We start from the raw sequence: 27,623 nt of genomic DNA, 5'->3' as shown, positions 1-27,623 counted from the left end.
AAGTGATGGGACCAGATGCCATGATCTTAGTTTTCTGAATGTTGAGTTTTAAGCAACAAGGTATAAGCGTTCTTTTTGCTAATATAAACATTTCAAATCTGACTTTCTAAATTAAGCTACTTTCTGTTTCAATTCGGAAAAGTAAAGATTAAGCTTTAAAAATTGTCTCTAAATTTGTTATCATTTTAAATTCAAAGACGCACCAGGACGAAATCACACGAGGACAAAACAAAGCCCTTGACAACCCATTAGGCATTTTAAAGCATTTATTTTAAAAATCAGAATGATGAGCTATATTTACTCACATATATTCCTGTTTGTTACCAGATATTTTCAGCAAACAGACATCTTTAAGCCTCTTCATCTGCTTTTATCAAACCTTCAAAGTGGATCCTGCTGCTGTTCACAATCACAGCAGCCCGCTGGGGTAAAGTATGGGGAGAGAAAAATAATCACATACTCCTCAGAATTCAGAAATAATAAAACACTTGAATGGGTAAAATGTACATACAAACAGTGACAGAATTTTCACATACACTCTAAAAGGAAGAATAATATAAACATATCACATATTTATTGCTTGCTTGTCATCCAACCAAATATTTTGTATTATTTAAAACTATCAAGTTCTAGATTTTTGTAGGATAGCTATTAAACAGATGACGACTTCTTTAAAATTACCTGTTTAAAGACACACGATCTTTTGAAAATGCAGTTAAGCACTGCATATGGTAAGGAATCACATGAAATCGAGTGTTACTGACCTGATATAATTATTCTTAAGGTAGGAAGAATACAGCATATGACCTACACGTGTACATGTTTTTTTCTCTCCACCCACCCCCACCCAATCTGTGAATTCAACAGATTTCTTCTAATTGACTTCTATTTGAAGTTTTAAAGAGAAACAGAGATGGTCCTTGCTTGCAAGAGTTCATTCATCTAGGGGAAGCAGACTCGTGTCCATGCAGACAGACATCCGCAGGAGGGGAAGCCATGGGAACAGAGGTGTTGAAGGTCTTCAAGTCTTCAGAGATCATTCTAGATGTTAAAGTAGGACTTCACCAGTGAAAGTGAAGACGAATGCGTGATAGTGATGGGGAAGAATGTTAGGCAAAGAGCACAAAATGAACACTGCCTAGGAAGCCGCCAAATGAAGAACATCTTCCGGGGCGATGCATTTGCGAGGAGGTAGAGTGTGGGTGTGCAGTGAAATGAAAACATTAGAAAAATGGGTTGAAGCCAGGTTGAGAGGGGCTTGGATACATTATGAAATATTTTAAGTTTTCTTGTGTGTGTGTGTGAAGGAGTAATTGAAGGTAAGAAGGTGGGATGACATGCCCACTGTTGCCTGAAGGAAGATGTGTATCCTGCTAGGTGAAGGAAGGATTTCCAGCCACATAAAAAGCTTATATTCTGCTGTAAGTCCTGAATAAAACTTTCCTCATCTTAAAACATGAGAAATTAAATAAATCCAGGAAAAAGAAAACTCTGATAATTTTTTAAAATCTTAAGTTTTTCTTTTTTTAACATGACATTAATATAATGACCCTCTTCAAGTATATGTGCAAGATTCTAGAGTTCAACCACTTCATCTTAAAAAGAAATGGACCATCAAAAGAAATGAAGGGACTTGATTATACTACTTTGTCAGAAGTAGAACCCAAAATATTGGGTTGGCCAAAAAGTTCATTTGGGCTTTTCCACACCACCTTATGGAGAAACCCAAATGAACTTTTTTGACCAACCCAACAGGATAAAGGTCTTGAGAATCCAAGTTCAGCCTTTCCTCCACATTTCCTGGCATTCAGTAATATATGTATTTTTTGGGAATCATTTTTAAAAGAGTTCTGGTTTAACTGGGGAGAAGAGCATCAAATATTTTCAGCCTCAAGTAGCCACCAAGTATTAAATGAAAGATATTTTTAACCAACAAGTATTAAATGAAAGATTTTCCCAATGGAGGTCCTGAGGGAATCTGTTTTCATTAAAAAGAAAAAGACATGTATAACTATTTCAGTTGTACATCAGTGGTTATGCTTAAAAATTTAAAGATGACAGAAAATCAATTTCTCATTTAAAACTTTCTTGAATTTGTTTCCTTCCTTTTTTCTTGGCAAAATGAAAGAAATTTCAGACTAGTCTTTTGATAGTCACAGATCTTCAAATAATGAAGACAAAATTGATTGATTCATACCATATGTAAATTTTGTTGAGTACCTAATGGCAAATAAATGCTACTAGCCCTACCACTAGTGGCTTATAATTAAAATAGGATTTGGAGCACTTGATGAAGATACATTATTCCTCACTGAAAGCAAATTTAAGAAATGTTCTCTATTTAGATATATGCTAATTCACTTATACATATAAAGAACAAATGACTGTATATAATTAAAAATAAGAACGTGTATTTTTCAGTGAGAAAAAAATCATTTGGGAAGGGAAAAAAGTGGAAGCTTAGCAAAGGAAACTTAGAGGTTAAGTATTATTGATACTGAGCTGAAGATAAATACCAAGTACAGTTTTAAGAAAGTGAGACTGAAATGTTAAGTCTTTCAGTGTGGACACAAAATTACTGAAGTTATTTCTTTTTATTTACTGTGGGTTATTCTGGAGAGGAACAAGATGATTTCAAGTTGGTAAAATAAGAAAAGTTCCAAGATACATTAATGAAAATGATTTCACTGGAAAAGTATGACTGTGATAGGATATATGTGTTATCTACAGGATTTGGGCAGATTCTCGGGGCTCTTCATATTTTAGCTAAAGTGTTTTAGACTCAAGTTTTAGACCATTCTAGAATGTATGCCAAAGGCAATTCAAATTCATTTAAAATATCTATGGCAAAAAAAAAAAAAATGCCATAAAGAAAAACCTGTTCTTGGAAGATTCAATAGTCCTGGACTGGGATGTTGCAGAAATGACATGAGACATTTACTCAGTACCTAATTAGTGTATAATAGCTGTCAGTGGTAACAATAATTAGAAGATCTGTATTTTTATCCTGATTCTGCTACTGAATAAGTTATGAGCATGAACAACTCTACTTCTCCAGGCCTCAGTCTCCCAACACAGAAAATGAGAGAGTTAAACCAGACCATCCCAAGGAGTCATTTCAGGTTTAAAAAAAAAATCCAATTATTCTAATCCAGACATCAAGGAATAGTCTCACTATGTAAGCAATGTTTTCACCTTGAGCCCCTCAAAGAATAAAGTTAAATAAATTTTTCCATGGTCCAATTTACATATAATTATTTTGATCTAATATTTACTTGATTTACATAATTATAAAATACACACAAAGTTTCCTAAAGTGGTTCCAATACAGACAATTTGAGAACTTAAAGTACATATTATTATTTTAAGTATATTTAACAACTCAGTTCATACAGGTTGACAAATACAATGGAAAAGAAGACCGCCTAAAGATTTTAAGAGATTAAACTCCCATGTTCTGTAAATTCTATTAAAAAAATAAGCCACTACATATTAGTACATCACATTAAAATATATTTTAAAGTATAGTTTCCCTCTTAAATGGCAGTGATTATACATTAGGGCAACCACAGAGCACTTTTCCCATTCAACATCATCTATGCCCAGGATAAATCCTGTTTGGTCAGCCCCAATGTCTCTCTTGGGTCTCAGCTTTTGGAGTTTTCCTCTTTTGACAATTACAGCCTTTTCCCGTAACTGTAGCTATCCATCCAGAAATGCCCAGTGTCTGAGGCTGGGGGAACAGGTGGTATAGAGGTGAATGTGAAGAAATCTCTCAACTTTCTAAGAAAAGGGATATGATTCAATGACTAGAGACATAATTGTGTACCACAGGCAGTTTATCCTTATCACTTTTTGGGCAGGAAGCTTTGTCAGACTGAATAAGATTCAGGCTAGAGACAGCTTTCGTGTGATTTCTGAGTTCTCCCTCCCCCTCACTCAGGCTCTTAGTGTTAGGGAAGAGGGGATTAAGAGAGGCTGTATGTCGGCTGACTTCATGTTACCTTTGCTTTTAAATGCCCCTGAGACTGATGATACCAGATGTTTCTTTATTAAAAGGACCTGTCCACCTGAGCCTTCATCAAATAAGCCCCATTTTTCATATATTGAGATTCTTGAGGGCCAGTGACAACTTCAGGCTGGAATGGGATATGTCACAAAGCAGACATGCTTTTCTGTTTTCATTAAGATGTGGTCTGTGGCTGTCAGGAAGCCCTTAGCCTGTGTGGCAGAGACCTAACCAATGGACACAGATCACAGGGCACTGAGAGAATGAGGCTTCTTCCCTTGAGATCCAAACTGTTTTTTTTTTCACTCTCCTGGCAAGAAAAGGTACATCAACCTCCTTCAACACTAGGGAAACTCAAAATGTTTATTCATTTCACTTCCCTTTAGTTTATAGTATATGCTTTAATGACAACAGAAAAGTGAATTATCAGATTTCAGTTAGTAAATACTGACACAACACGTTAAGTATATTCCTTGGTCCCTATGTACGGATGTATTTTTCCACATCCCTACTGTCCACTTCAGGTCTGAGATGCTGTCTCCCTTCTGGCACTTTCTCCTCTAAGCAGGCTCTACAGCATAGAATAGCATCTCGAAGCTTGAATCTTCTCAAGTTAAGTGGTCAGGATTTGATCCTTCCTTAGAGAACGTTGTGCGGGCGTCTCATTGGGTGGTCTTGTGTGATCCAATCAGATTGCTTGTGAACAAAAAGAGGAGTCAAAGAGAACTTGGGTTTCCAGGTAAAAATAAAGTGCTGCCCGCTATAAATCACAGTCTCTGTGGAGTAAGGTGTCTTCCTAAAGAGGTAGAAATAATAGGGGGTGTGTGCTGCAGATGCCCGCATTTCAGTGATACTGAACACTGTATCTTTAAGGGCTTAAAATGGACTGACTCCACTCATCTCTCTGATTTTTTCATAAGTAAGCCAGAACACCAGTGACCAAGGGGTCTGAAAGATTAACCAAAGAAGTTAGTGCATATTTCAAAGCAATTATAAATCTTCTACACATACGCATACACATCTTTGAATGATGAACTCATTTTGAATCCACTTAGGCTGAAAACAAATATTTTGGCATTTCACCTTTCTAGAGCACCTTATCATTTACAAAGCATTTTCAGGTCTTATTTGTCACAGATTTCTCCAAACAATTTATAATGGAAAGGAAAGGTATTGATACCCCTGCTTTACAGATGAGGACACTAAGGCTTAGCAATCAGATGCCTGCCAGCATGATGGAGTTGGACCTTGGGCTTCTGACTTCCATTCCAGGGTTCCTTTTACTGACCACTACTGGATAAAAGGCTAGGACTCGGCATGCCTGAATTCTAGGCTGGGCTCTTTTTGTCTACATGTAGTTTGTATAATGTATGGAGCATAACAAGGAAGCCCTGAAGAACTTGAAAGTAGAGATGAAAGATGATCCTTTGAGAGTTCGATCATAAAACCAACACCTGGTATATCACATGATGAACATAAAAATGCACATCAAGTGGAGAAAAGGGTTCTCACCTCAGAAAGAAGTGGATGTGAAGGTGTCACTGTACCAAAAGGAATTATAAGGGGATGAGGGTTAATCAACAACAGAAGATAAAAATGCTAAAGACAGATGGAGATCACAGAGGAAACACTGGAAGTAATCATCAGAGAAAGTATGTCTTGGATCCAGTTCTTATCTGGTTTGGTTCCTAAGTTATGGGTAATACTGATCAGAGAAACCCTAATCACACTAGAGTGTACAGAAATAAACTTAAGCAATTAGAATGAAAAATGTATTTGCTTAGAGCGTTTATAAAGCACCATTTATGTCATACGTGTTTAGAAATGTTGAGCAAGTTATACTAGTAGACTGAGAACTCACTAGTGGATTTAGGAGAATACGTCTTTGGTCAATTAAGTGTATGAAGACATAGACAAAGAAGCTGAGACGACACCACAGTCTTGTGACAATAAAAATGAAGTGAGCCAAGGATGTGACTGCAGTTGGATCTAGAAGCAGAGGTCTCAGTTAAGAATGGACTAGGCAGTCATTCCTGATGGCTCTGGTTATCAGACTTCTTCCTCATAGCAACCAAACTATATGCGAAGGAAATAAATATTAATCAGGGATTGAGCAAAGTGAGGGCATGCTATCTCTAACTAGGGTAAGGAACTGGGATTAGGTTTAGCTGGGTTTTGAAGAGGAGTTTAAGAGGGAGGGTCAAATAGCATGTACAGGATATAGACTGGATATCCTGAGCCTCTGCAGAAGGGCATACGGCCAGTACCTTCTTTTACTGGTTTTTGCCTCACTGGCATAGTTGTACCACTGAAAAGAATCCAAGTGTATAGACACCATGTTATCATAACTGCTGGAAAAAAATTTTTTTCTCCATGCTTTTTACTGTGGGCTTGAACACACAGGGACTCTTGGGTTGATCTTTTTCAATATTAAATTGACAGATAAGCTCTTCCTGTTATTATTATTCTGTGTTCAGCAGGCAAACTTCTGATTATGACTTGGCTCCCCTATAGTTTGAATTTACCCATCCAGAGGACTTCAGCATTGAGACCACTGGCCAGATGTATTTCTCAGTGTGGATGAGCCAATGCTGTGGTCCACTCATCGGTTTCAGTGAGTTTGGCTGAAGGGCAGTTGTATGTGCAAAGGCCGATTTACTTGGAAGTGCTCATGAGTCAACAGGCTTCTACACTCAGGTCCCGCGCTGTGGCAAATCAACAAAGCCACGCCACCCTGGTGATCTTGAGTGGTTAGCCAGCCTTTTCTCCGGTAACCTCTCTTCATCACCATGCCCTGTCTCTTTTTTAAAACTTTTATAATGAGCTGCAGGACCTTGAGATACTCGGTATACCGTCTTAGTTAGGACTGTGGGTTTAGAGTCGAACAAATCTGTAGTGGATTCCCAGCTTGGCCATATACTAGCTACATGAGCTTGAGCGAGTTTCTTATACTTTGAGCTGTGTTTTTCTCATCTGAAAAATGAGGATCACACTACCTGTAATGTTAGGTTCTTGTAAGACTTAAAAAAAAAATTATGCGTGTAAAGAGCTTAGCAGGTATTCATCCTGAGGTCATTTACACTTCCTGAGTCTCATGTTACAAAGACAATGGGTCAGATCAAGTGGTCTCAGCGCTCCTTTGTCCTGGGATGTTCTCCCTCACCTTTTGGCTTCGTTTTTCACCCCTGGTCTCACCCATCCTCATGGTCTTCCCCACCAGAAACATCAAAGTCTCATTTCCCTTCTCTCCCTCCTTCCCTTTCTCTGTCTGATCAGTTACTAAGTCCTGTGGAGTCGAACATAAATGTTCATGAAATCCACCTCTCTCCATATCTACAATCATCTCCTGGCTAGACCATCACCAAAACTTGCCTTCTTGCATTCTAACTTTCACGACAGCTTCGACATTGCTACCACAGTAGACTTGTCCCCAAGCAAATATTAGCACATGGCTCCCGTATTCAACGGGTACTTGCTACTTCAATTTCACCTCAACTACTGAATTGGTTCCCCAAGGTCCTTCTCAGCCTAAATGCTCTTCTATGTTCTCTTCCCATCATCTGCCCTCTGAGGACCTACAGTCTAGCCACACAGAATTTTCTGCAGTTCACCAGACTTTTTGGGGTCACCTATAACTTGCTTATGTTGCTTCCTCATGGTTTTCTTGATAAACACCTACTGATTCTTCAAAGCTCAGATCAGGGATCACCTCTGGGAAGCCTTTTGGGAATTCCCAAAGAGTTCAAGCCATTTTACTCCACTATGTGTGTTTCCATGTTTTGTTCACAGCACTGGCAACCTCTTTAGAATATGTGTCCTCTGAAGCCACACTGCCTGGGTTTGAGCCCCTGATGCCAGTAGTTAATAACCACCTAGCCTGGCCAAGTTATTTAGACACTTCACTTTAGTTTTCTCCTCTATAAATGAAATATATGATAGTAACCTTCTAAATAGATTGTTGGGAGAACTCAATGAGTTAAGCCATGAATATGATTAGCACAGCACTGGCCATATAGCAAGTGACTTCATAATCTTAGCTTTATCATCTCTGTAATTTTAACTACTTATGTGTCTATCTTCTCCCATCACACTGTATGCTCCTTGAGAGCAAAAAAATACACATCTTATTCCTTGGTGTTACCAGCATTTATCATAGGACCTGGTTCATGCAGGCCAAGTCAAAATCTTCCTTTCCATTAAATATCCATAGATTTGAGATAACTTCAAAGTATAACCAAGACAATGAAAATAATCTTTTACAGCTTAGGTGTGCTTTTGTATCAGATATTGCCAAGGGCTTTGGCTGTTAGTTTCATGTTAACAGATGGATACCTACCACCCTTGGTGATGTCATTTATCCCCAGTGCTTCAGTTATTATCTGTGTGTAGACGGTGCTTAGGTCTAAATCTCCATCCTCATGATTCTAAGATCCAGGCCAATATATGAAGCTAGTCATCTAGATATCTCTTCTTAGATGTCCTATGACTATCCAAAACTTAACATTTCTAAACTAAACTTGAGATTCTACCACGAAATCTTCTTCCCTGCAAATGATCCCATATTAGGAAATCACATCATTGGTTGCTCAGGCAGGAATCTGGGAATGAAGCTCGATTTTTCTTTGCCTTCTCCAACCATTTCCCCATGCCCCTCCGGTTGTATTCTTTTTTATCTCCTTTCTATCCGCCCCCCCTCCTTTTTTTTTTTTCTAATCTATCTTCTTCTGTCCTCACTGTCATATTCTAGTCTGAGTTATCATTATCTGTCATCTGTCACAACTCCTGGTCTTTCCTCAAACCACACAGCAGCCAGAATGATCTTCTTAAGAGCACACGTCATCAGGCCAATGCCCCTCACTCTCATGGGTCCTACAGCCCCATCCAATCCCACCTTTGCCTCCCTCTGGCCTCACCCTGGGCTTCTCTCCTCCACATCTCCGTGCCTTGGCCAGCTGGCTTTCCCTCAGTTCTCTGACTGCATCGTGTCCTTTGTCCACTCCAGCTAGTTCCTACACCCAGAATGTTCTTTTCTTCCCTTTTAGCCTAGTTAAGTCCCACTCATTCTTCAAATCTCAATGAGAAATCCAGTCTCCAATGAGGTTTACTTAACCTCCTAGCTTAGGCGGTCCTTACTTGCTGTCTGTTCTGAAAGCACCATGACCCTGCACCCTGCCCCTTCCCAACTCTTCACTCAGGGTTTGTCTTGACCTAGACTGGAAGCTCTAGCACTGGAGCAGACGGAGGCTCCTGGGTTCCTCCTAAAGTCGGGCACTGAGTCAGGACTTTGTATGGAACAGGTGCTCAACTCATATTATTATACTATACTGTGTAAAGCATTGATTGAATTTCTAAACCTGTAACTCCTATTTTTTCAAATATATTCTAACTCAAAAAATACTCGAGTACCTTGTTTTTATTGTATTTGTTATGTTACTTAGATAAGTCTATCTAATTCTACATGCTAATTCACTTTAGTAAAAAACAATATTCAAACCAAATGAAAATGATATGATGTCTTCTTCCTAAGCAGAGCTTTGTGGTGATAGGTATTAATGGGTGGTAGGTTTAGTCACTATGTCATGTCTGACTCTTGCTACCCCATGGACTGAAGCCTGCCAGGCTCCTCTGTCCATGGTATTCTCCAGGCAAGAATACTGGAGTGGGTGGGTCATTTCCTTCTCCAGGGGATCATCCTGACCCAGGGATTGAACCCGTGTCTCCTATATTGCAGGTGATCTCCTGCATTGCAGGCGAATTCTTTACTGCTGAGCCACAATGGATAATCCAATATTTATCATCAAAGTAACTAACTTTGTTTGAAATAGTGACATTTTCATAACAATGGTCTCTAGTATGAAATCTGTATGTCTGTCTCAAACTGTAATATTTTGGCTAAATAGCAGAAGTCTTTACATTTCAGAACAATCTATCCACTGGCTTTATAACATCAGACTATCAACCTATTCATTTCTGATGTAATTGAATTATTTTACCTTAATCTACCAAGGCGGGTGGAGGTAAAAGAAAACAAAAAGAGAAAAGAAAGAAAGAACCATGATTTGGGGGCAGAACCATGCCAGAAGTGAAAAGGGAAAATATTTATAAAGTGCAATGAAAACAAAAGCAAAGGCAGGAAAAACCTAACATTACCATTCGAAGCCAAGATGGTAAAAACCCTTTATAGAGACTCAGGAATCCTTCTCCTTGAACAGCCTGAATCAAGCAGTCAGTAGATGATTTATACAGAAGGCCCCTAAGAAGGAAAGAAGACAATTTTGTTAAATTTCTTACATGTAAATAGATATATAAATAAAATTTAAAAATAGTCTAGAAAAACTTATTTAACTATCTTCTGCTAGGTTAGAACAAATAATATTTGTGCTTCTGTACACATAGGACACCTCTTTTGAGTTTAAAGATATTTTTCAAGGTTGACTCTTGGGATTCACCCCACCCTTGGTCTGATAACTTAGAATTCACTCCATCTAGTCTCTTCAGAGAGAACATACTGTTTTATAGCCAATTAAATTACCCATGTTACTCACAAGTCATGAGCTTCTGAAAAAATGCCCTGCAAATTCTTAACAAAGTATATTTTCAAAAACTCTATGAAAACAACAAAGTCACAATAAACACCTTGTGTCTAAACAATATGACAGTTAAATTAGCTTATTTCCCCAAATGCACAGTACTTTTCCACCAGACACAAAGCGGGTAATTGCATAAAAACAATGTCCTGGTTGAACACACATAAACACAAAAATACATTTCCAGCAAAAATAAATACAAGGAAGAGTCTTTAAAGAACATTGTTATTATAGACATTCAGATACACGGAGACTAAGACTTTCTATCTACCTTCCTTGTTTATCTCGTGGCTGATTCATTATTCGGCTTTTGATGACATCAGCAGGTGTTCCCAGAATAGAAGCTACCAGTCCAGAACATAAACTGTAGATAAATGAAATTGAAAGGTAATATGCAGCAGCTTCCAAATTTTAAGGGGGATTTGATATTTGGAAAGAATGGAATACTAAATCTAGTCCAATAATATTCTTCATACTAATGCTCTTTTAGCTTAAAATCAATGATAAATTCATTCGTTCAAGAGATAAAAAAAATTGAAACAATGTCTGGTCAACAGATATACACTGAACATCTGCTGGAGGCAGGCACTCTTCTAGGCAGTGAACAAGACAAATAAGGTCCTGTCCTCAAGGTACTTAACTGGGGAGAGGCAGAGGAGAAATGAATAATTTCAGGTACGGTTAGTGCTGTAGGAAAAAAAAATGAAATGAGATCACGTGATAGGGATTAACCAGGTGAGAGGCAGTCATGGAAAGGCTCTTGGGTGAGAGCAGACCTTGACATAGATGGTTCCTTCTCGCCAGCCAGATCAGAGACTAAAGATGCAGGCAGAGAAGGCTAAGGTTTTATTCTCAATGCAAGGGGAAAGGGTCTTAAAGTGGGGGAATCACATAATCACTCCTTTTTGAAAAAGGCTTCTGGTCAGTTATTCAAGACAGACAAAATGCATATGGCCAACCCACTGCAGACTAAATCAAGATTCTTTTAAATGAGTGACTGAACAGTTCGGAAGCCACCAGCAGTTCATTATGTATGTAGGCATGAGAGAGGCAATACAGGAATGTGATCGACATCCCATAACCTGAGAAGCCATTAACTGCTGTAAACTTTTCCAGGAGAAACACAGATGATGAGAAGATGGGTGGTCATCCTGAATCAAATGAAATGAAGGCCCAAGACCCAGAAGTTGGCAGCTGAGTCCAGAGATGGGAATCAGGGGGGTGGGAAGAGCATCTTATCTTGGGCTAATGGAAAGCTAGAAAGGAAAACCGTGGACAACTTTTATCTCTTCCCGGAACATCAAGTGTCTCCCAGAGATAAGGACAGCTGACTTTCGGGCCAGGCAAGGCCTCTGAAGTTTCTGAAGGCTCTGTGGTGGGGAGGTTGAAATTGCATTAGGAATCTTCACACTCTCTTATTTTGAACTGCTGGAGCAGCAGTTCTTTATGAGTCTTTAGATCAGGATTGATCATTCAAAGGAGAAACACACTTCAGGAATACCTGAATTCAAGAGAAAGAACCCATATAACCTATTTTCATTTTCCAGCAAGTGACCTGACTGCATATAACTTCTCTTGGGTCTCTGTTCACACGACAGGCATTGCCTACGTGGAAAGAACTTACTGCTTCACCATCTATATCCCGGGAGGTGTAGACTACTGTTCTTTCAGCATTCTTTCCTATATGTTCAGATCCTCTGAAAGTCAAGATTTAACATCAGAATTCTCCAGGCCAGAATACCGGAGTGGGTAGCCTTTCCCTTCTCCAGGGGATCTTCCCAACCCAGGGACTGAACCCAGGTCTCCCACATTGCAAGCAGATTCTTTACCAGCTGAGCCACAAGGGAAGCCCAAGAATATTGGAGTGGGTAGCCTACCCCTTCTCCAGCAGATCTTCCCAAAGCAGGAATCAAACCAGGGTCTCCTGCATTACAGGCGGATTCTTTACCAACTGAGCTATGAGGGAAGCCCTCATTTTAATATACCTTCATATTTTTACATAGAAACAGGCAACCAACTACAAAATTCACCTAAGTTCTAAAACTTAAGTCTACTAGAAACAGCTTGCAAGACCAGTCAAGAGGTGAGTAAAACAAAGAAGACAGAAAACTATACACAATTTCCCCTTTTTGGCTCAAAAGACTGGAAAGAAACACTACATTTTTACTTGCTTCAGAGAAGCTGGGGGCCGGCTCAGCTATACATATGTTTCAAGAGTGGAAACTACTTCTACCAGAGTGTTAATGTTATTAATACATTCTACTTTTAAAAGATAGGCAGCCCTCATTCATTAGTAGTCGTTAGTTAGTGTACTTATTAAAGGATTTTTTTACCTGTATAATAACCACATCAAGGATCCCCTTTGGCAACTGGGCCTGTTTGGTACACAGACACCTTGGGGGCCAGCAGCCAGCGGCCTGCCTCATCCTCCTCTTATCAAATCGTTTGCAGGACGTACTGTGATCTGGCTAGGCGCCTTTAAATATTAAGAGAACAAATCCTGCATTAAGGAGGCCTCAGGTAAGATGGTATCTAGAGTCAAAGTGAGAAGACAGAGCCGTAAAAGTTACATCAATTTTGCCTGGATACTTGACAGGAACACGGCTACTTTTTGCTATTGACCTTTATCACTCCTTGCCAGTAATACCCACAAAGCGAAGCCCAGAATGTGTCTTAAGTGATGATAGACAGAGAATGACTGGGTACATCTTCTGTTCTCTCCAGGAGACCAGATGGCTCTGTGCAAGGCTAGTCTGTATTAGTCCATAAGCACGGTTTCAGGATGAACAATCCTCTTCCGCATCAACTAAAGAACCATGCTCACGTATGATCTTCATACAGTGTAAGCTAATCTTCTGCCCAGTTTCACCCCTCAGCAGCCTCAGGATTTAAAAACAGGGAAAGGGGGACTCTTCTGGTTTTCCCGTTCTGTATAATTTCCTTTCTACTTTCTCCTATATTAGCATACCTTGCCACCTGCCTCCCCATCTCCCTAAAATCCTAGCCACACGTCTTCTACTGCTCCTTCCCTGCCCTAGAACTTCAGCGTACTTACACTATTGTTTTTAGTATACGTGCTGCTCAAGTGAGCACATACACCATTGTTTTTAATTATGGTAGAAGACATAACATACAGTTTACCCTTCTTAACCATTCTGAAGCACCCGGTTCAGTGCCTGCACTATTTTCACTCTTCTTCGTATCAAACTCCCTTCCCTCGGATGTTGATGGCTCCTATAAATCTCTCGACTGCACCGCTGCGACCCTCTTTCAACCTCGGTGAGCACTCATTCTACCCTGTGATGCAGCGTCCAGAACTTCTAGATTACATAGCAATGTTTGCCTAGCCAGCTGTGAGTTCATGGACAGCACCTTTTGAGCTGCCTCACGGACCACACATACTCCCCCTGACCCCATTTAAAGACCTGATCCAGTGGGTAGGGCTAAGAATGAACCAAGCACCAATCATCTCAGCACCCAATGATCTCAATCATTTGCAAAACCTGAATTAGAGAACAATAAGATAAACTTATTTCAGTTAGGGCTGGAATATAGTGATGGGAAATCTTATGTCTTTCCAAAAAAAGACAGATCCATTAAGTGGAGTCATGTCCATTAGGCAGATTTACACCTGCTGGGAAATCCCTGAATCTTAGGTTAAAGAGGTGGTATTTCAAAGACCATTTGGGTAAAGACAATGAAAAAGTAACAGAGGTAACATCACTGTGGAGCTGTTAGAACTGAACATCCTGCTCCCAGAACAGATGGTAACACTTGGAACAGACAAGTCCCTTGAAAGTTGAGACTATTTCACAGAATGACTTGACAAGGAAGAATTGGGGAAGAAAGTCTCACAAGCAGAGAGAACAGCATAAAACGGAGACAGTGAAGGGAAGGTCAGGTTGGGTACAGATACGATACATATGTTTATAGGATGGAGGCCCCAAGTCCTGTTTGCTCTGAAAGAGGTGGTTGGGCTGTTGGCTGCAGAAAATATGTTATTGCTTGTGAACACACCTGGATGAGATTTTGGAATATGAAAGGTGAGCAAAGACAGAATGATTGCCCTAGCAGCATGAACGATAACACTTATTTTAAGAGGACAAATGAAGAAAAACTACAGTAAGAACATAAAGTTAAAGTGAACCTAAAATTAAGAATCATTTCTAACTATGTCTGTATCTCTAAATATCATCAACTTGGCACTACTTACACAGTTTTGTGTGCGTGCATGCTGAATCGCTCAGTTGTGTCTGACTACTTGCGATCCCATGGACTGTAACCCACCAAGCTCCTCTGTCCACGGAATTTTCCCGGGAAGAATACTGGAGTGGGTTGCCATTTCCTTCTCTAGGGGATCTTCCCGACCCAGGGATCACACCCATGTCTCTTAAGTCTCCTGCCTTGGCAGGCAGATTCTTTACCACTGTGCCACCTAGGAAGCCCTCTCATACAGTTTTGGGGTTGTCTAAATAGCATTAAGGGTTCTAGAATTTGGAAACAAGATCAGAAGCTAAACAGAATCATAAGGCCGCTCAACATCTATAAAGTAACTCATCCTAATGGATAATCTGAACTTGTGTTGCAAAGAATTTAAGCTGTTTCTCCTCCTAGGAAGCACTTCTTTATCATGTCTCTATCCATCAACAGCCACAGCCCTTCAAAACACTTATCTAATTCTATCCCCTTTACGGGCCCTTCTAAGTGGTTATTTTTTTCTCTCTTCCCTCCCCCCTGCCCAACTCTACAGTAACTAGTCCCTTTCTTTTAGCACTTACTGTGCAGTGTTTTTATACTTGTTTTATTTTTCCCCTTGGAAAACTCCCTGGGAAGCAGTGTGGTTTACTTTTTGTATCTACTGCAGGGCCTTGCACAGTATCTTTAACGCAAAGGATGCTCAAACATACCCACTGAATTGAGTTGGATAATCAATTGTCAGAATCTCACCCTGGGATAGCCCTACCAAAGTGCAAATATTTGGGAAAATTTAACCTGAAATATTCTGCCCCTCTCTTCCACATTTTAACTGCAACACACTTTAAGAAAATTGCTCTTTATAAAGGTACTATCGCCTTTCTTTAAGGCTGTTATCACTAGGTTCCCAATCAGAAGAGATAAAAGTTAGAATTTATGCCAAATATGGAAGAAAGAGTGAGATAGGAAAAAATAGAAAGAGACAAATTAAAACAGTCTTACCTTGATAAGCCATGAGTCGTGATATTGTCCTCAAGTGGTGTATTCAATACCAAGTAGTGTTTTACTGTGTCGTAAGTAGTTAAATCTGGCAATACATAGAGAAAGAAAGTTTAAATGTCATTCACTCAACAATGAATGTCTTCTGTGTCAAGAACGTGCTAAGCGTGGGGCAAGAATGTATACAAAGATGAAAGATCCCATTCTTGTTCTCAAGCAGAGAAAAGCACAGCAACAGAGGGAGGGGGAGGAAAAAAGGAAGAGAGACAGACACTCAATTATATCATCTGAACATCTGAATCCAGCTTTGCTCAGAGTCAGCTCAACCCCTGCACTTTTCAGTGCTGGAGCTCATGAATTCCTTTTTCAGCCTAAGCTAGGCTGAATTGAGATTCTATCACTTTAAACAAAAGATCCTGGCCATTATTCTACATTAAGCTTTTTATACTTTTTTTCTAATGACAATGAAGAGCTGTTGAAAGGTTTTAAACAGGGGAGGGCTAGACCACAATCATGGAATTTTATAAAGATTACCTATACCAGAGTATAGGGAAGTGAACTGTAAAGAGCTAAGAATGGGTGGATATATTTGATCATTCACCAGACATCTGAGAGCGTACCATGTGGTGGGCATTATTCTACGCACTGGGGAAAGAGCCATGGACAAAAATGAACAAAATCGCCATTCTTTGTTGAAGGAGGAGACAATAAACAAGTAAGTAAGCCACGTGGCGTTTCGGATGGCAGTAACTGCTCTGAAGACAAATCAGGCAGGAAAATCAGGCGAGGGTGCGAGGGTGGGGAAGGATGGTGCGTGTGAATTTTAAATAGAACAGCTGGAGATGACCTCAAAATAATATTTGAGTGGAGACCTTCAGGAAGCTTGAGGAAGTAAACTTTGGAGATATCTATGAGAAAGTGTCCTAGGCAGAACCACAGTAGGTCAAAAAGGCAAAAGTCAGCTTCGTATGTTAGAGGAACGGCAAGAACACTGGTTTAACAGGAGCAGAGGAAGCAAGAGTCGGAGAAGGGGAGGGTCTGGGGCAGAGGAGTGGCTGACCTGGGCTGGTATTTACAAGATCACTGTGATAGTCTACTCAGACTAAAAACATTAGATACGACACTACTGCAGTTCTTCTGGTAAGAAAGCGTGGTGGCTTGGATACTGGGGTGTGGAACACTGGTCAGATTCTGGGTGTTTTGAAGACAGAATCAAGAGATCAGCCAGCAGACTAAATATGGAGGGAAAGAAAGGAAGCAAAGATGACAACAAGGCTTTGAGCCTAAACAACTGGAAGGACAGAGCTGCCATTTATAGCTATGTGAAAATGAGAATGGACTTATTTAAATGTTTTAAAATAAGATGACAGGCACCGGTGATCCTGATGAGAACAATTTCAGACGCGGAGTGGGGCAGAATGGCTGTGGGATGTATGTGTGTATGTGTGTGGGGGGACCAGTTAGGAGATATTTGTAGTGATCCAGGAGGAGCAGATTAATAGCACTTTGGACCAGGGTGTAGCTCCAGGGATGAAAAGAAGTGGATGAACTTGAGATCTCTCTGGGAGACAGAACTGGCTGGATTTGGTGACTGGTTGGCTGTAAGCAGTAAGTGAAAGCAAAGAGATCAAAATCATGCCTAGGTTTCTGGGTCGTTCAACTAAAAAACCATCATAAAAATATGATATCATATTTTGAGACTGGGAAGAATGGAGAAGGAAGTGATTCAGTAAATGATTTGGTCTGGACACATTCAAACTAATATGTATTTGAGATACAAAATGAAGATGCTGAGTAGATAGCTAGAACTTGGAAGAGAACTCTGGGCTGCAAAGATATTGAAGCAATCAATTGAAAAATGATAATCTGAAAGGTTTTCTGAAAACCAGAATATCTACTAATATGATGCAGGAGACATCAATGGACTGAAATAGCAAAATATAAAATAGACTGACTTCCTTTGGTGTTTAAGTGGTATGTTACTATAACTCTCAAAACTGCTATTTATCAGCTTCTTAGAATCATATAATTTTGGTCTTAGAAAGGAGTCTTTCATCCATTGATTCATTTATTAAACATGTGTTGATTATGTAAGAGGGGCTGGGAAAGGTAAGAGGGACTAGGAAAATAAAGATGAATAAAATACAGTCCATGCCTTCAGGGGGCTCAAAATCCAGGGGGAGGAGACAGACACATAGAAGAAAGCAATGAAATGAGGTAAAAACAACAATAGAGCTAAGCACAGAGAACTACGGAAACACATCCAACACACCATGACCTGGGAGGGGTGGCTGTGGGAGGTTCAAGTAAAGTACATGATGGAGAAGACACCTTAGCCACATGTTAAAAGATCTGCAGAAGTAACTAAATAGAGAAGAGGGAAGAGGACAGATAGCACAGATGTTGAGGCAGTTTGGTGTGTGTAGGCAGTGGAACCTTTTCACTTATGACTCTGCTTCACTATGTGCTCCAGAATCAATGAATTGCTCAAACCCAGAAGGTACAGGTTGATTTATGCAGACCTTCTGTGTTATGAAATTTCCACTTTATTCTGTGAGTGATGAGAAGCCAGTTAGGGGTTGCAGGGATACCAATAACATGTTGAGATCTGTATTTTCGATAAAGCTCTCTGGATATTGGGTCCAAATTTGAGGGCAGGGGAAGAGATCAGGTAGATGCTGTGGCAGTGGTCTAGTTGTGTTTTGATGGTTACTACTGTAAAAATGGTCATTGTAAGGATCCTAAGGTAGTATTTACTGGATGGGGGAACCTTTTTCTTTTCGATGAAACATAGTTGACGTACAATATTATGCAGGTGTACTACACAGTGATTTGACAGGTGCAAACATTATAAAAAGGTCACCATGACAACATGCCTAGTAACCACTGGTCCTCATAGAAAGGTACTGCAATATTACTGGAATAATTCCTTATGCTGTACATTATATCCCCGTGGCTCATTTTTATAACTGGAGGTCTGTACCTCTTGCTGCTGCTGCTAAGTCACTTCAGTCGTGTCCGACTCTGTGCGACCCCATAGACAGCAGCCCACCAGGCTCCCCCGTCCCTGGGATTCTCCAGGCAAGAACACTGGAGTGGGTTGCCATTTCCTTCTCCAATGCATGCAAGTGAAAAGTGAAAGTGAAGTCGCTCAGTTGTACCTCTTAATCCGTTGCAATTACTTTGGCTCCCTACTCCTCTCCCCTTGAGCAACCACTCATTTGTTCTCTGCATCCATGAGTCTGTTTCCGTTTTGTTTTGTTTTGTAGATCCCACCTGAAGTGAGATCATTTGGTCCTTGTCTTTCTCTGACTGACTGATTTCACTTAGCATAAGGCTGGAGGGGGGAACATTTAAGAAATATTTAGAAGACTGAAGAAACCAGTGACTGACGATGGGAAGTGAGAAATGGGAATGAGTGAAGGGAACATTCAAGTCTCCAGCCTGAGGTGTCCAGCTGTACCAGATTGATTCTATAGCAAGAGGAGCAGGATGACTGGGGGGAAAGATCTGTAGTCTAGATATAATGACCATCACATGTGGTACATACCCCAGTGTGAATCTTAGAGGGAGGTATGGGGTGGGGAGGAACCCTTAGTAACGGTTCGGTATTATCTCCTTACTGTCACAAGTTGCTAGTTTTAGGAAATCCTTTTCATACATCACTGTAGTGAAAGCGCTCTAGGGAAAATAATCAATTACAACATTACAACATAAAAGAAGACTGTTGCCAGTACATATTATTAAAAATAATAAAATAAAAATTCTTATTTTCCCCAATGTAAGTGCTTATTATAGTTAAAATGATTAAGGTGATTAGGACTTCTCAGAATTCAATAAAGTTTCCATTACCTCCCATATTCACCAGCGCTGCTCTTTGTATATTGGGTACCCAGCCTGCCCAAAGCCCACGTATTCCACCTTCAGCTAAGATTTTTGCAAAGGCATGATGCACACCACGAAATCTAAAGGGAAATAATAATAAATGTGAAAACTCTAGGCATTCCTGTGTATGGGATGCAACGGCATAAGCTTCATCATAACTGTTATGATTTGGCTATAGCTGTTATGATTTGTAGTACAATAATATCTTAATTATCTAGAATTGTTAAAAATTAAAGCAACCCATGTAAGTCTAATTCCCAGATAAACTTAATAGTTCTTTAGAAAAAAGGCCAATTTTTGATTTAAACATTTTTATGGAAATCTTTATAAACTGTAACATCCATCCTCTTCTCAGATTATTAAATAGATTAAAACTCCTTCCCTGACATTTTACATCATCTGTGCGCATATTAATTATAGGAGGGAACAGTGTCTATCAGACTTCTAGGTTCATTTTCCTCATATTATGGGAGACCTTCAAATTTTTTAATTTTATCAAATGAAAACATTAACAGATTAACTCTCATGTCACTTCATGAAAGAAATGATATTTTAGACCAAAAGTTAGGAAGGAGAATTTCAGAAGAGTTCTTAAAACTGAATACTTTTAGCTTTATGAAAATTTATCTTTTCCTTATTTTGCACATTTTTCTATACACAGATGAAAATGGTGCTAATGAACCAAAGCTGGAGACCTCTGATATAAAATAAAAACCTGGGTTGTATATAGCCAGAAATACCTGGTGTCAAATACCACTTTATCACTTACAAGTTGTATGGCTTTACTCAGGTATTAAACTCTCTGAGTCTCACCAAAAAGATAATATGATCTATTTACTGGGCATTCATAATTGCTATTCTGCTACATAAGAAGTATGCTCATGAATAATGGTCACTGTAGCTAGAACTTATTTATTAATAGAATTTACTTATTAATGCACTTCTTAAGAACCAGTCTTGTTTTATACATATATATATTATATATATATATATGTATGTATATGATATATTTTATTTCTAAAAACTCTATGGAGTATGTTGTTATTCTAATTCTCATCTGAACAAAGAAACTGAGGCTTAGGGAAGTTAAGAACTTGACTAGGGTTATACAGCTAAAATGTGGTAAAGGCTGGATTTGAATCCCAGGTTGCTTGATCCCAAGGTTCATGTTCTTTACAACATTTTTTTTTAACTATTATATCAAACCCAAAATGTCTAACATGAGAGACAAAGAGAAGGAAAAATATTGAGGTGATCAGTGAAAACTCAGACATTTCTGGACCCCAACAGTTCCTTTTCTCCACGTAGCCAACCAAGGCAACACCACTTTGCCCTGCTCCACAGTTCATCAGAAGTTGTTACGAGATGACAAAATGGGCCCTGGGATGCTGTGAACCACACAGTTAAGTCAGAGTGGTACCCTTTTCTCCTCCCCGGTCCACATTACTTAGGTCCCTGTTGGGAAGGGGGCCTGGACTGCCATAGCCCACCCTCACTTTGCACTGAGTCGGCTGGTGGGGCAGCAGGGCAGAGGGCAGTGGCCATGGGAAGCCACCAGAGGAGACCCCAACCCCTCCTCCGCCTCTCGCTCAGACGCACATCCATGGTTTTCAGAGGAGCAGACCCCTGCATGCTCAGCTCAGGACATCCCACGTTTTCTCTGTTTCCTGGCAGAGGGTTATCTGTCTGTCTGCAAGATTTGCCCCTTTTCCAGAAGAAACTGCCTAAGTGGTATCTGAATAAACTTGCACGAAAGGCCCTTTGAGAAAAGGCAGATTTTTGACAATTAAGGGTAGTGCAACAGGAGGATTTTATATCACAACAGTATAGTAATATTGAAGTAAAAAAAAAAAAAGAAAGAAAACTTCCTTAAACTTGGGAAAAGAGGCAGAGAGAAATTAGACAGGGAAGTAGAACAATTCATAAGGTTTACCTTGCTATTTCCCTTCCTGCAGAAGGAAAGGAAAAGAAAACAGGCTTTCTGGCACCTGATGATCCAGAACCTCTGTCATGGAAACCATCTCAGATAGTGTCTCTTAAAGATGAATAAAGAGAGACTAGAAACATTAAGGGACTTCCAGAAGGGCAAGCCACAATGGCAGAATTGGAATTCACACCAGGGCAACTGTTAATGGTCAGATTCTTTCTATCAAGCAGCAGCAAGGGACAAGTCTAGCTGCCTTAGCTGGGAAAGCAGCAAAGAGTGATGCACGTGTACAGTTTGTCTGGTAAACAACAGGTATACCATACCAGGAAAAAAAAAGGTCCACCTCCGGTCTCCTCTTAGTGAATATCACTTCCAAACTAGGAGTCACAATGAATGCCTTTACTGAATGTAGGGGTCCAAATATGCAGAGATCAAAGGGGAAAGGAAAGGTACCTGTCAGTGGAGGACCTACCGCAGTGGTTTTCCTTCAAGTTTCCTTTTTCCTTCCATTTGCATCTGAACCTTCACTAGGTCAGTTGGGTTGGCTAAAAACTGGCCAACAACACCAGCCATCATCCCTCCAATCACTGATTTCCTAATTATAAAAGGAAATGCATTTTTCTAAAGGTTGCTATCAATTTCACACATTTTGTGGGAAACAATACCATGCTGGTACAGCCCCGGCATAAGAGATTTAAGACAAAGTGAAGCAAAAAATAAACTCACACAAATCACAGAGGAGAGTAGATGGTTTGTTTACTGATGGGAGGGCTCAGGGACCGGGAGTCAAAATTCAAATCTGAAGGCCTTTAATGGCCTGAAATTCAAAGGAAGGACAGTTGCTTCAAAGATATAATTTAACTGCAGTTTAATTCTGACCACAGGGGAATAAAAACAGCATTGATGTAGTCAATCTAACAAAGGCTGGTAAGCCAAGTTTTATAGGTTACTGTTTTAGTAGTTTTCCAAAATGAAAGGGTTTTGAAAACGTTCCTCTCTTTGAAGAGACTCTGTCCCTGGACTCCTCCTCCTTTCTTTTTATAAAAATTGAAATATAGTAGATGTACGATATTAAATAAATTATAGGTGTACAATAGAGTGATTCACAATTTGTAAAGGTTAGGCTCTATTTATAGTTATTATAAGATACTGGCAACATTCCCTGTGTTGTACAATACAGTGTATTATTTTCAAAACCAAACTTACCAAAGGGGATAATGCTTATCTTCACTTTTGCCAAACACAACTTCACGGAGATGTTCGTAAGTGACCATTCGACCTCCAGAATACACTGAAAACAGAGCATTGAAAGGATGAATTCAGCCCTACGTTTAATGAAGCAAGAGGATGCTTTGACGAGGCCTAGCTGATCTCCCTAGCTGTGTCTCTCATATAACCGAGGCTTCTGACACCTGGCCTTGATGGTTTTCCAAATGTGCATGCCTTGTAAAGCCTCAGGCCTTCTATGTTGTCTGAGCTTTCTTGAATGGATTATCCCTTTATTGCTACCTCCTCCTATTCTTTCAAGACTCCACTCAAAGAACATGTTTTCCAGAAAGTGCCCTCTGACCTGGCCTCCAGTGTTCTAGGCTGTCATTGCACATGTCATGCTTCTATGATCCCCCAGAACTCCCCAGGTGTGTGTCTAATACAGCATCTGTCATCTTGATTAGAAACTAACTTAGTTTTCTTGTTCATCTTTCCACCAGACCATGAGCCTTTCAAGGCAGGTTTTGCGTGTTTTCATTACACTCTACACCCTAGTACAGAGCTTGGGACAGAGCAGGCATTTTCATTCAATAAACACATGCAACTTCACTGGATAATTTACTATGTTAAGGTAATTTACCAGTCAAGTCTCAAACATATGAAATGAATCTTAATTATAAAACCACATATGGTGGTCAACAAAATACAAATGAAAAGAAGTGAAAATGGTAATAGGAAGCAAGAAGCCGTTAAAGAAAAGAATAAGAAAGAAAAATCATGAAAATCAATACACGGTATTCAGAGAGAGAGCTTTTCTCGATATTTCAGGAAGTTTGATGCAGTATTTTAGGATATTCAGAAACATACAAAGTACCAAAACAATCATATTTCTGGACACTTTCTGGTGAATATACTGTAATGTGCTCATCTGGAAAACTGAAGCTTTAAAAATACAAAGCTGGTAAATATTAGTACTGGGCACTTTTCTGATCAAAGGTCCCTACATACTTGAGGAATAATTAAGAATATATATAGAGGAGGAAAACGCCATGCCTATCCCTCCTCCTTTTGAAGGCAAGTTTATGTTCTGTCCACAAGCTAGAATTTCAATAACTTCTATCACTGTGGGTGCCCCACTGGAAGCACAGCAAAGAAGTTTCTCATCGGCAGTATTAAAATTTCAACTATTTTCCTTTCAGAGTGACTGATGGCCCACATAGGTAGCCTGGGAAGTGCGGCAAAAATCACCTGTGTTGCTTTTACTCTGTTGCCAAGGTTGGATTAGATAGTCACCCTTGCTCTCTTTCAGATCAACCTGGCCTTGGACACAAGGGACAGAGACTGGTAAGATCTGGCATTGCATTCAAATATAATTTTCAATTTCAAAGAATGTAAAAAAAAATTAATTTTGTGTTTAAAAGTTCCTCAAGTTGATAAAAATTGCAGTGATTCATCTTCTTCTTTCTTAAACTTAAAAAACCTTTTCATTAGGAAACCTTTCAAGCATACAGCAAAGTAGAGAAAAATAATACTCTATGTCTATCATGGAGATTTATCAATTACTAACATTTTCATCTTACTGGCTTTTTCTTTTCCTCAATTATTTTAGAGCGCATTACAAAATACCATGACATCGGGACAGTTCATCCCTAAATACTTTTGTATGCATTTCTAAAGCCCTAAGGCTATAATTCCTTAATAAGCATTGGTGGTTAAGAGATTATATATTCATTTATCACATTAGTAGAAGGAAACTAGCTAGCTTTTGAACACAACAGGAAAGCAGAGGAGACAAACAGAACTCATGACAAACTCACCAACTAGAATCAAGATAAATACCTATGTGTCTGTAAATGGCGGGTGTCACTCCTTGCCAGAGCTTTAGAAAGCCTTCCTCCTGGACAATCCCTAGGGCCGTGCGTACCATGCCCCTATAGGGAGCAGACTCTGTTGCACCATCTCCCAACCGAGCAAGGGCAGCTTCTCCTTGTATTTGAAGTCGAGTTTTTGTGAGGTCGAGGGGAAAGGTTGCTGACAACAACAACAACAAAAAAAAAAAAAAAACGAGGGGGAAACCCATAACATTCAGAAAAGTGAACAAAATTTTTTTTAGAAAATCACAGACCCAGATTTTAGTCACCACAAGGTGGGTGATTCTCAAATTTCAGAATACATCAGAATCAACTAGGGAGATTGGTTAAAATTACATTATTTCCTAGCCCCACACCTATGGAATTTCAGTAGGCAGAAGGGGTTAAGACATCAGTGGGTTCTGACACACTCCCAAACTTGAGAATCACTGTCCCAGAGCACCAGAAAGAAAACAAAAAGTGACAAGCCTTGGGTTCTTTTCAGTCATAAATGTCCATCTAAAACCTACTTTTGTCCTCTATCTTTGCTTTCCAGTGGGAATAATCTCAGGTATCTATAGTCTAAGATGTGCCCTGGTCTGCAACCGTGATTAACAGCCAACGTGACTTTTAGAATACTGTACTACTTATGGCAGGTTCTTAATAAATGCCAGATGAAGCTGAATTCTGTCATTTCATGATGCTCCCATGTAGATGAATCACTGGCCTGTCTGAAAAATTGAAGATGCATCATAGAGTTTATCATTTCTTGGGTGGCAGGCTCAATACTCTTTCAATTAAGATACATGTTGAATGGTTTTTTCCCAGCACTGATGAGTTTTCTGCCTGACCTCCTTAACGAAATACCAACTATACTTGAAATTTTTTTCCTAATGATTACATCTTGAATTAGAGGTAGACCTTTTGCCTTGAAACAAGTGAAGCTAGCTGGTTCACATAAGGAAGATCAAGCTCATAACTTTATATACACAACAACTCAGACAAGTTCATAAACATTAGTGACACTGCATGTCTTTCTAGTGACCACCACCTGATACAAAACCACAGCTGTGCCTTTTCCAAGAGAATATTCAATCTGCACCACTGGTCTTTGGAAAGTTAATGATCTTGTTGATTGTTTTCCTAAAACACAAGTTGTGTGCATACGGAGAATTTAAGCAGTGCTTTCCTGACATATGAAGCCTGCAAAATCTTAAGATATAGCCACTTCTATATTAGCATAATTATGCCTTTTCAAATAATTTTGCCTTTCTTGCTGGTTACTTAAATAATGCTTCAGGTTCTGATCCTAAATCCTTTTGCACTCAAAACCATCTCATATTTTGATTTCCCTGGTTCTCATTCCCCGCCCCCACACAATTCTCCACAAGTTTTTAACAGGAGGAAGTTTCCTTTACAAAAGGCATTGGTCACAGGGGAAACATTGGGTTTAAAAAAAAAACAAAACAAGAAACTGGGAATATAGCTAATCATTTAGCAATCTGCTTTAAATTTTTTTTTAAGTTGATGAATTGTATTACAGTGAAAACAATGGATAATAATTCTCCTTCAGCTTTGGGGGAACAGAAAGAAAAAAATTAAGGAGGGTTCAAAGGGCAAGAATGGATGAGGACTAGGAGCAAAAAAAAGAGATCATGTTTTAGCGCTGCTGGAAATACAAAGGAAACTCGTTTTAGAACAGGGCAAACTAACATTACAAATGATAACACATTGGAGCTACTGCTTTTTTTTTTTTTTAACGGGCAAGAAGATGAAAGCGTCATGCTAAAATGCACAGGGAAGGCTTAACAGGGGAAACACGGGCACTATACTCATAAAATTCCTGCAAGAAGCATCACCTATTCTTGCAAGGGCATCAAAGCTCTGCTCTAAGCAGCCCCTCTGACTTGCTCATGCAGATGTAATTGTTCATCCTCTCTGCTCTTATGATAATAACACCTCCATTACAATAAGTAGCATAGTGTCTCTGCATGTCTCCCCACCAACCTGTAAGAAGGTCAGGGCTGGGTCTTTTTAACTGTATCTCCACAGGCTCCTGGACTGTGGTCATTATAATAATGTCGTGATCATTCGATGCCTTCCTTGCCTTGGATTTAGCGTTCATATATTAACCTCTCAGACTTGCAGGGTATACACAGTGCAGCTGAGTTCAGCTCAAAGAGGTCAACAGGGAGATGCTGAGTGGATGGATGCTCGGTAAGGAATGGGTTAAGAACTTAAGTCCCACAAGTTGAGTCCACAAGCTGGACCCAAAACACAACGACAAAGTGAAGCTGGGTAAGAATATAAACAGAGATGTCCTCAATAAAGACGGAAAGTGGATTGTGGTTTTAAAAAGGGCATCCTCACAAAAGGGAAAATGATGCCTATAGGGGAGTAAAGCTCAGGAAGCTTCTAAAAGGACACACTCAGGCGCAACAGCACATCCGACGGAGACAAAATTGGAAGGAAGAAACCTTCGTGACCTCCACTCCCTCCTCCTCCTCCCAAGGCTGGCCTTGCCCCCACCCTGCCACACCTGGACAGGTGTGGACCGAGAGGGTTGCATCCACTCGGAAACGAAGCCACCCGCCCGGCCCCCCACCCCGGGCGGCCCCTGGAGGTCGGGCCGGGGAGGCCCAGGCTGGACGGCCGGGTACCTAGCTCGGCCACGGTGGCCGCGCAGCCCGACAGGAGGAACTTGCTCGCGCGGGGCCATCTCTGGACGAGCGGCGAGAGCCTCTCCGCATCGTCTGGAGTCGACATTCAGCAGCAGCACGGGACGACGATACGCCCCTTCTGGCCCGCGTCCCGCGCCGCGGCTGGCCTGCCACCCGGCCAGGGCGGCTCCTTCTCAAGCGACACGCTGCGAGGCGGGGATCATTTCTCTAGCTTGGCTCGGCCAGGCGGGCCCAACGAACCCTCAGCCTCCCTGGCAGCCCCAGGCTGGAACAGCCCAGTGC

General features: G+C 40.2%; 1 protein-coding gene across 4 annotated transcripts; it reads right to left on the bottom strand.

The window, feature by feature from the left end:
- Nucleotides 1–248: 248 nt before the first annotated feature.
- SLC25A27 (solute carrier family 25 member 27) lies at nt 249–27,623 on the bottom strand. 4 transcript variants are annotated; one of them, XM_043907656.1, is made up of 9 exons: nt 27,321–27,623; nt 24,650–24,841; nt 22,808–22,892; nt 22,074–22,196; nt 19,642–19,754; nt 15,793–15,877; nt 10,868–10,960; nt 10,160–10,262; nt 249–4,957 (listed from the first exon to the last, which is right to left on the bottom strand). In XM_043907656.1, the coding sequence occupies exons 1-9, from the start codon at nt 27,424–27,426 to the stop codon at nt 4,886–4,888; spliced, it is 972 nt and encodes a 323-aa protein (XP_043763591.1). In that variant the 5' UTR covers nt 27,427–27,623; the 3' UTR covers nt 249–4,885. The 4 variants fall into 4 exon arrangements, 3 of the variants coding, with proteins under 3 accessions (XP_043763591.1, XP_043763592.1, XP_043763593.1); XM_043907657.1 differs by having other exon boundaries at nt 249–4,705; XR_006342003.1 differs by lacking the exon at nt 249–4,957 and adding an exon at nt 12,930–13,072 and having other exon boundaries at nt 10,244–10,262.

This window comes from Cervus elaphus, chromosome 7 (assembly GCF_910594005.1).
Source record: "Cervus elaphus chromosome 7, mCerEla1.1, whole genome shotgun sequence".
Lineage (NCBI taxonomy): Eukaryota > Metazoa > Chordata > Mammalia > Artiodactyla > Cervidae > Cervus > Cervus elaphus.
The sequence above is the reverse complement of the archived record's forward strand: the minus strand, read 5'-3'. Positions and strand labels throughout refer to the sequence as shown.

Coding starts and splice junctions, on each gene's coding strand:
- SLC25A27 (XM_043907656.1), bottom strand. CDS start 27,426: ATGTCGACTCCAGACGATGCGGAGAGGCTCTCGCCGCTCGTCCAGAGA. Junction 10,263..10,867: donor CCACGAGATAAACAAGGAAG/GTAGATAGAAAG, acceptor TTTCCTTCTTAG/GGGCCTTCTGTATAAATCAT. Junction 4,958..10,159: donor TACCATCTTGGCTTCGAATG/GTAATGTTAGGT, acceptor TTAATCTTTCAG/ACCCCTTGGTCACTGGTGTT.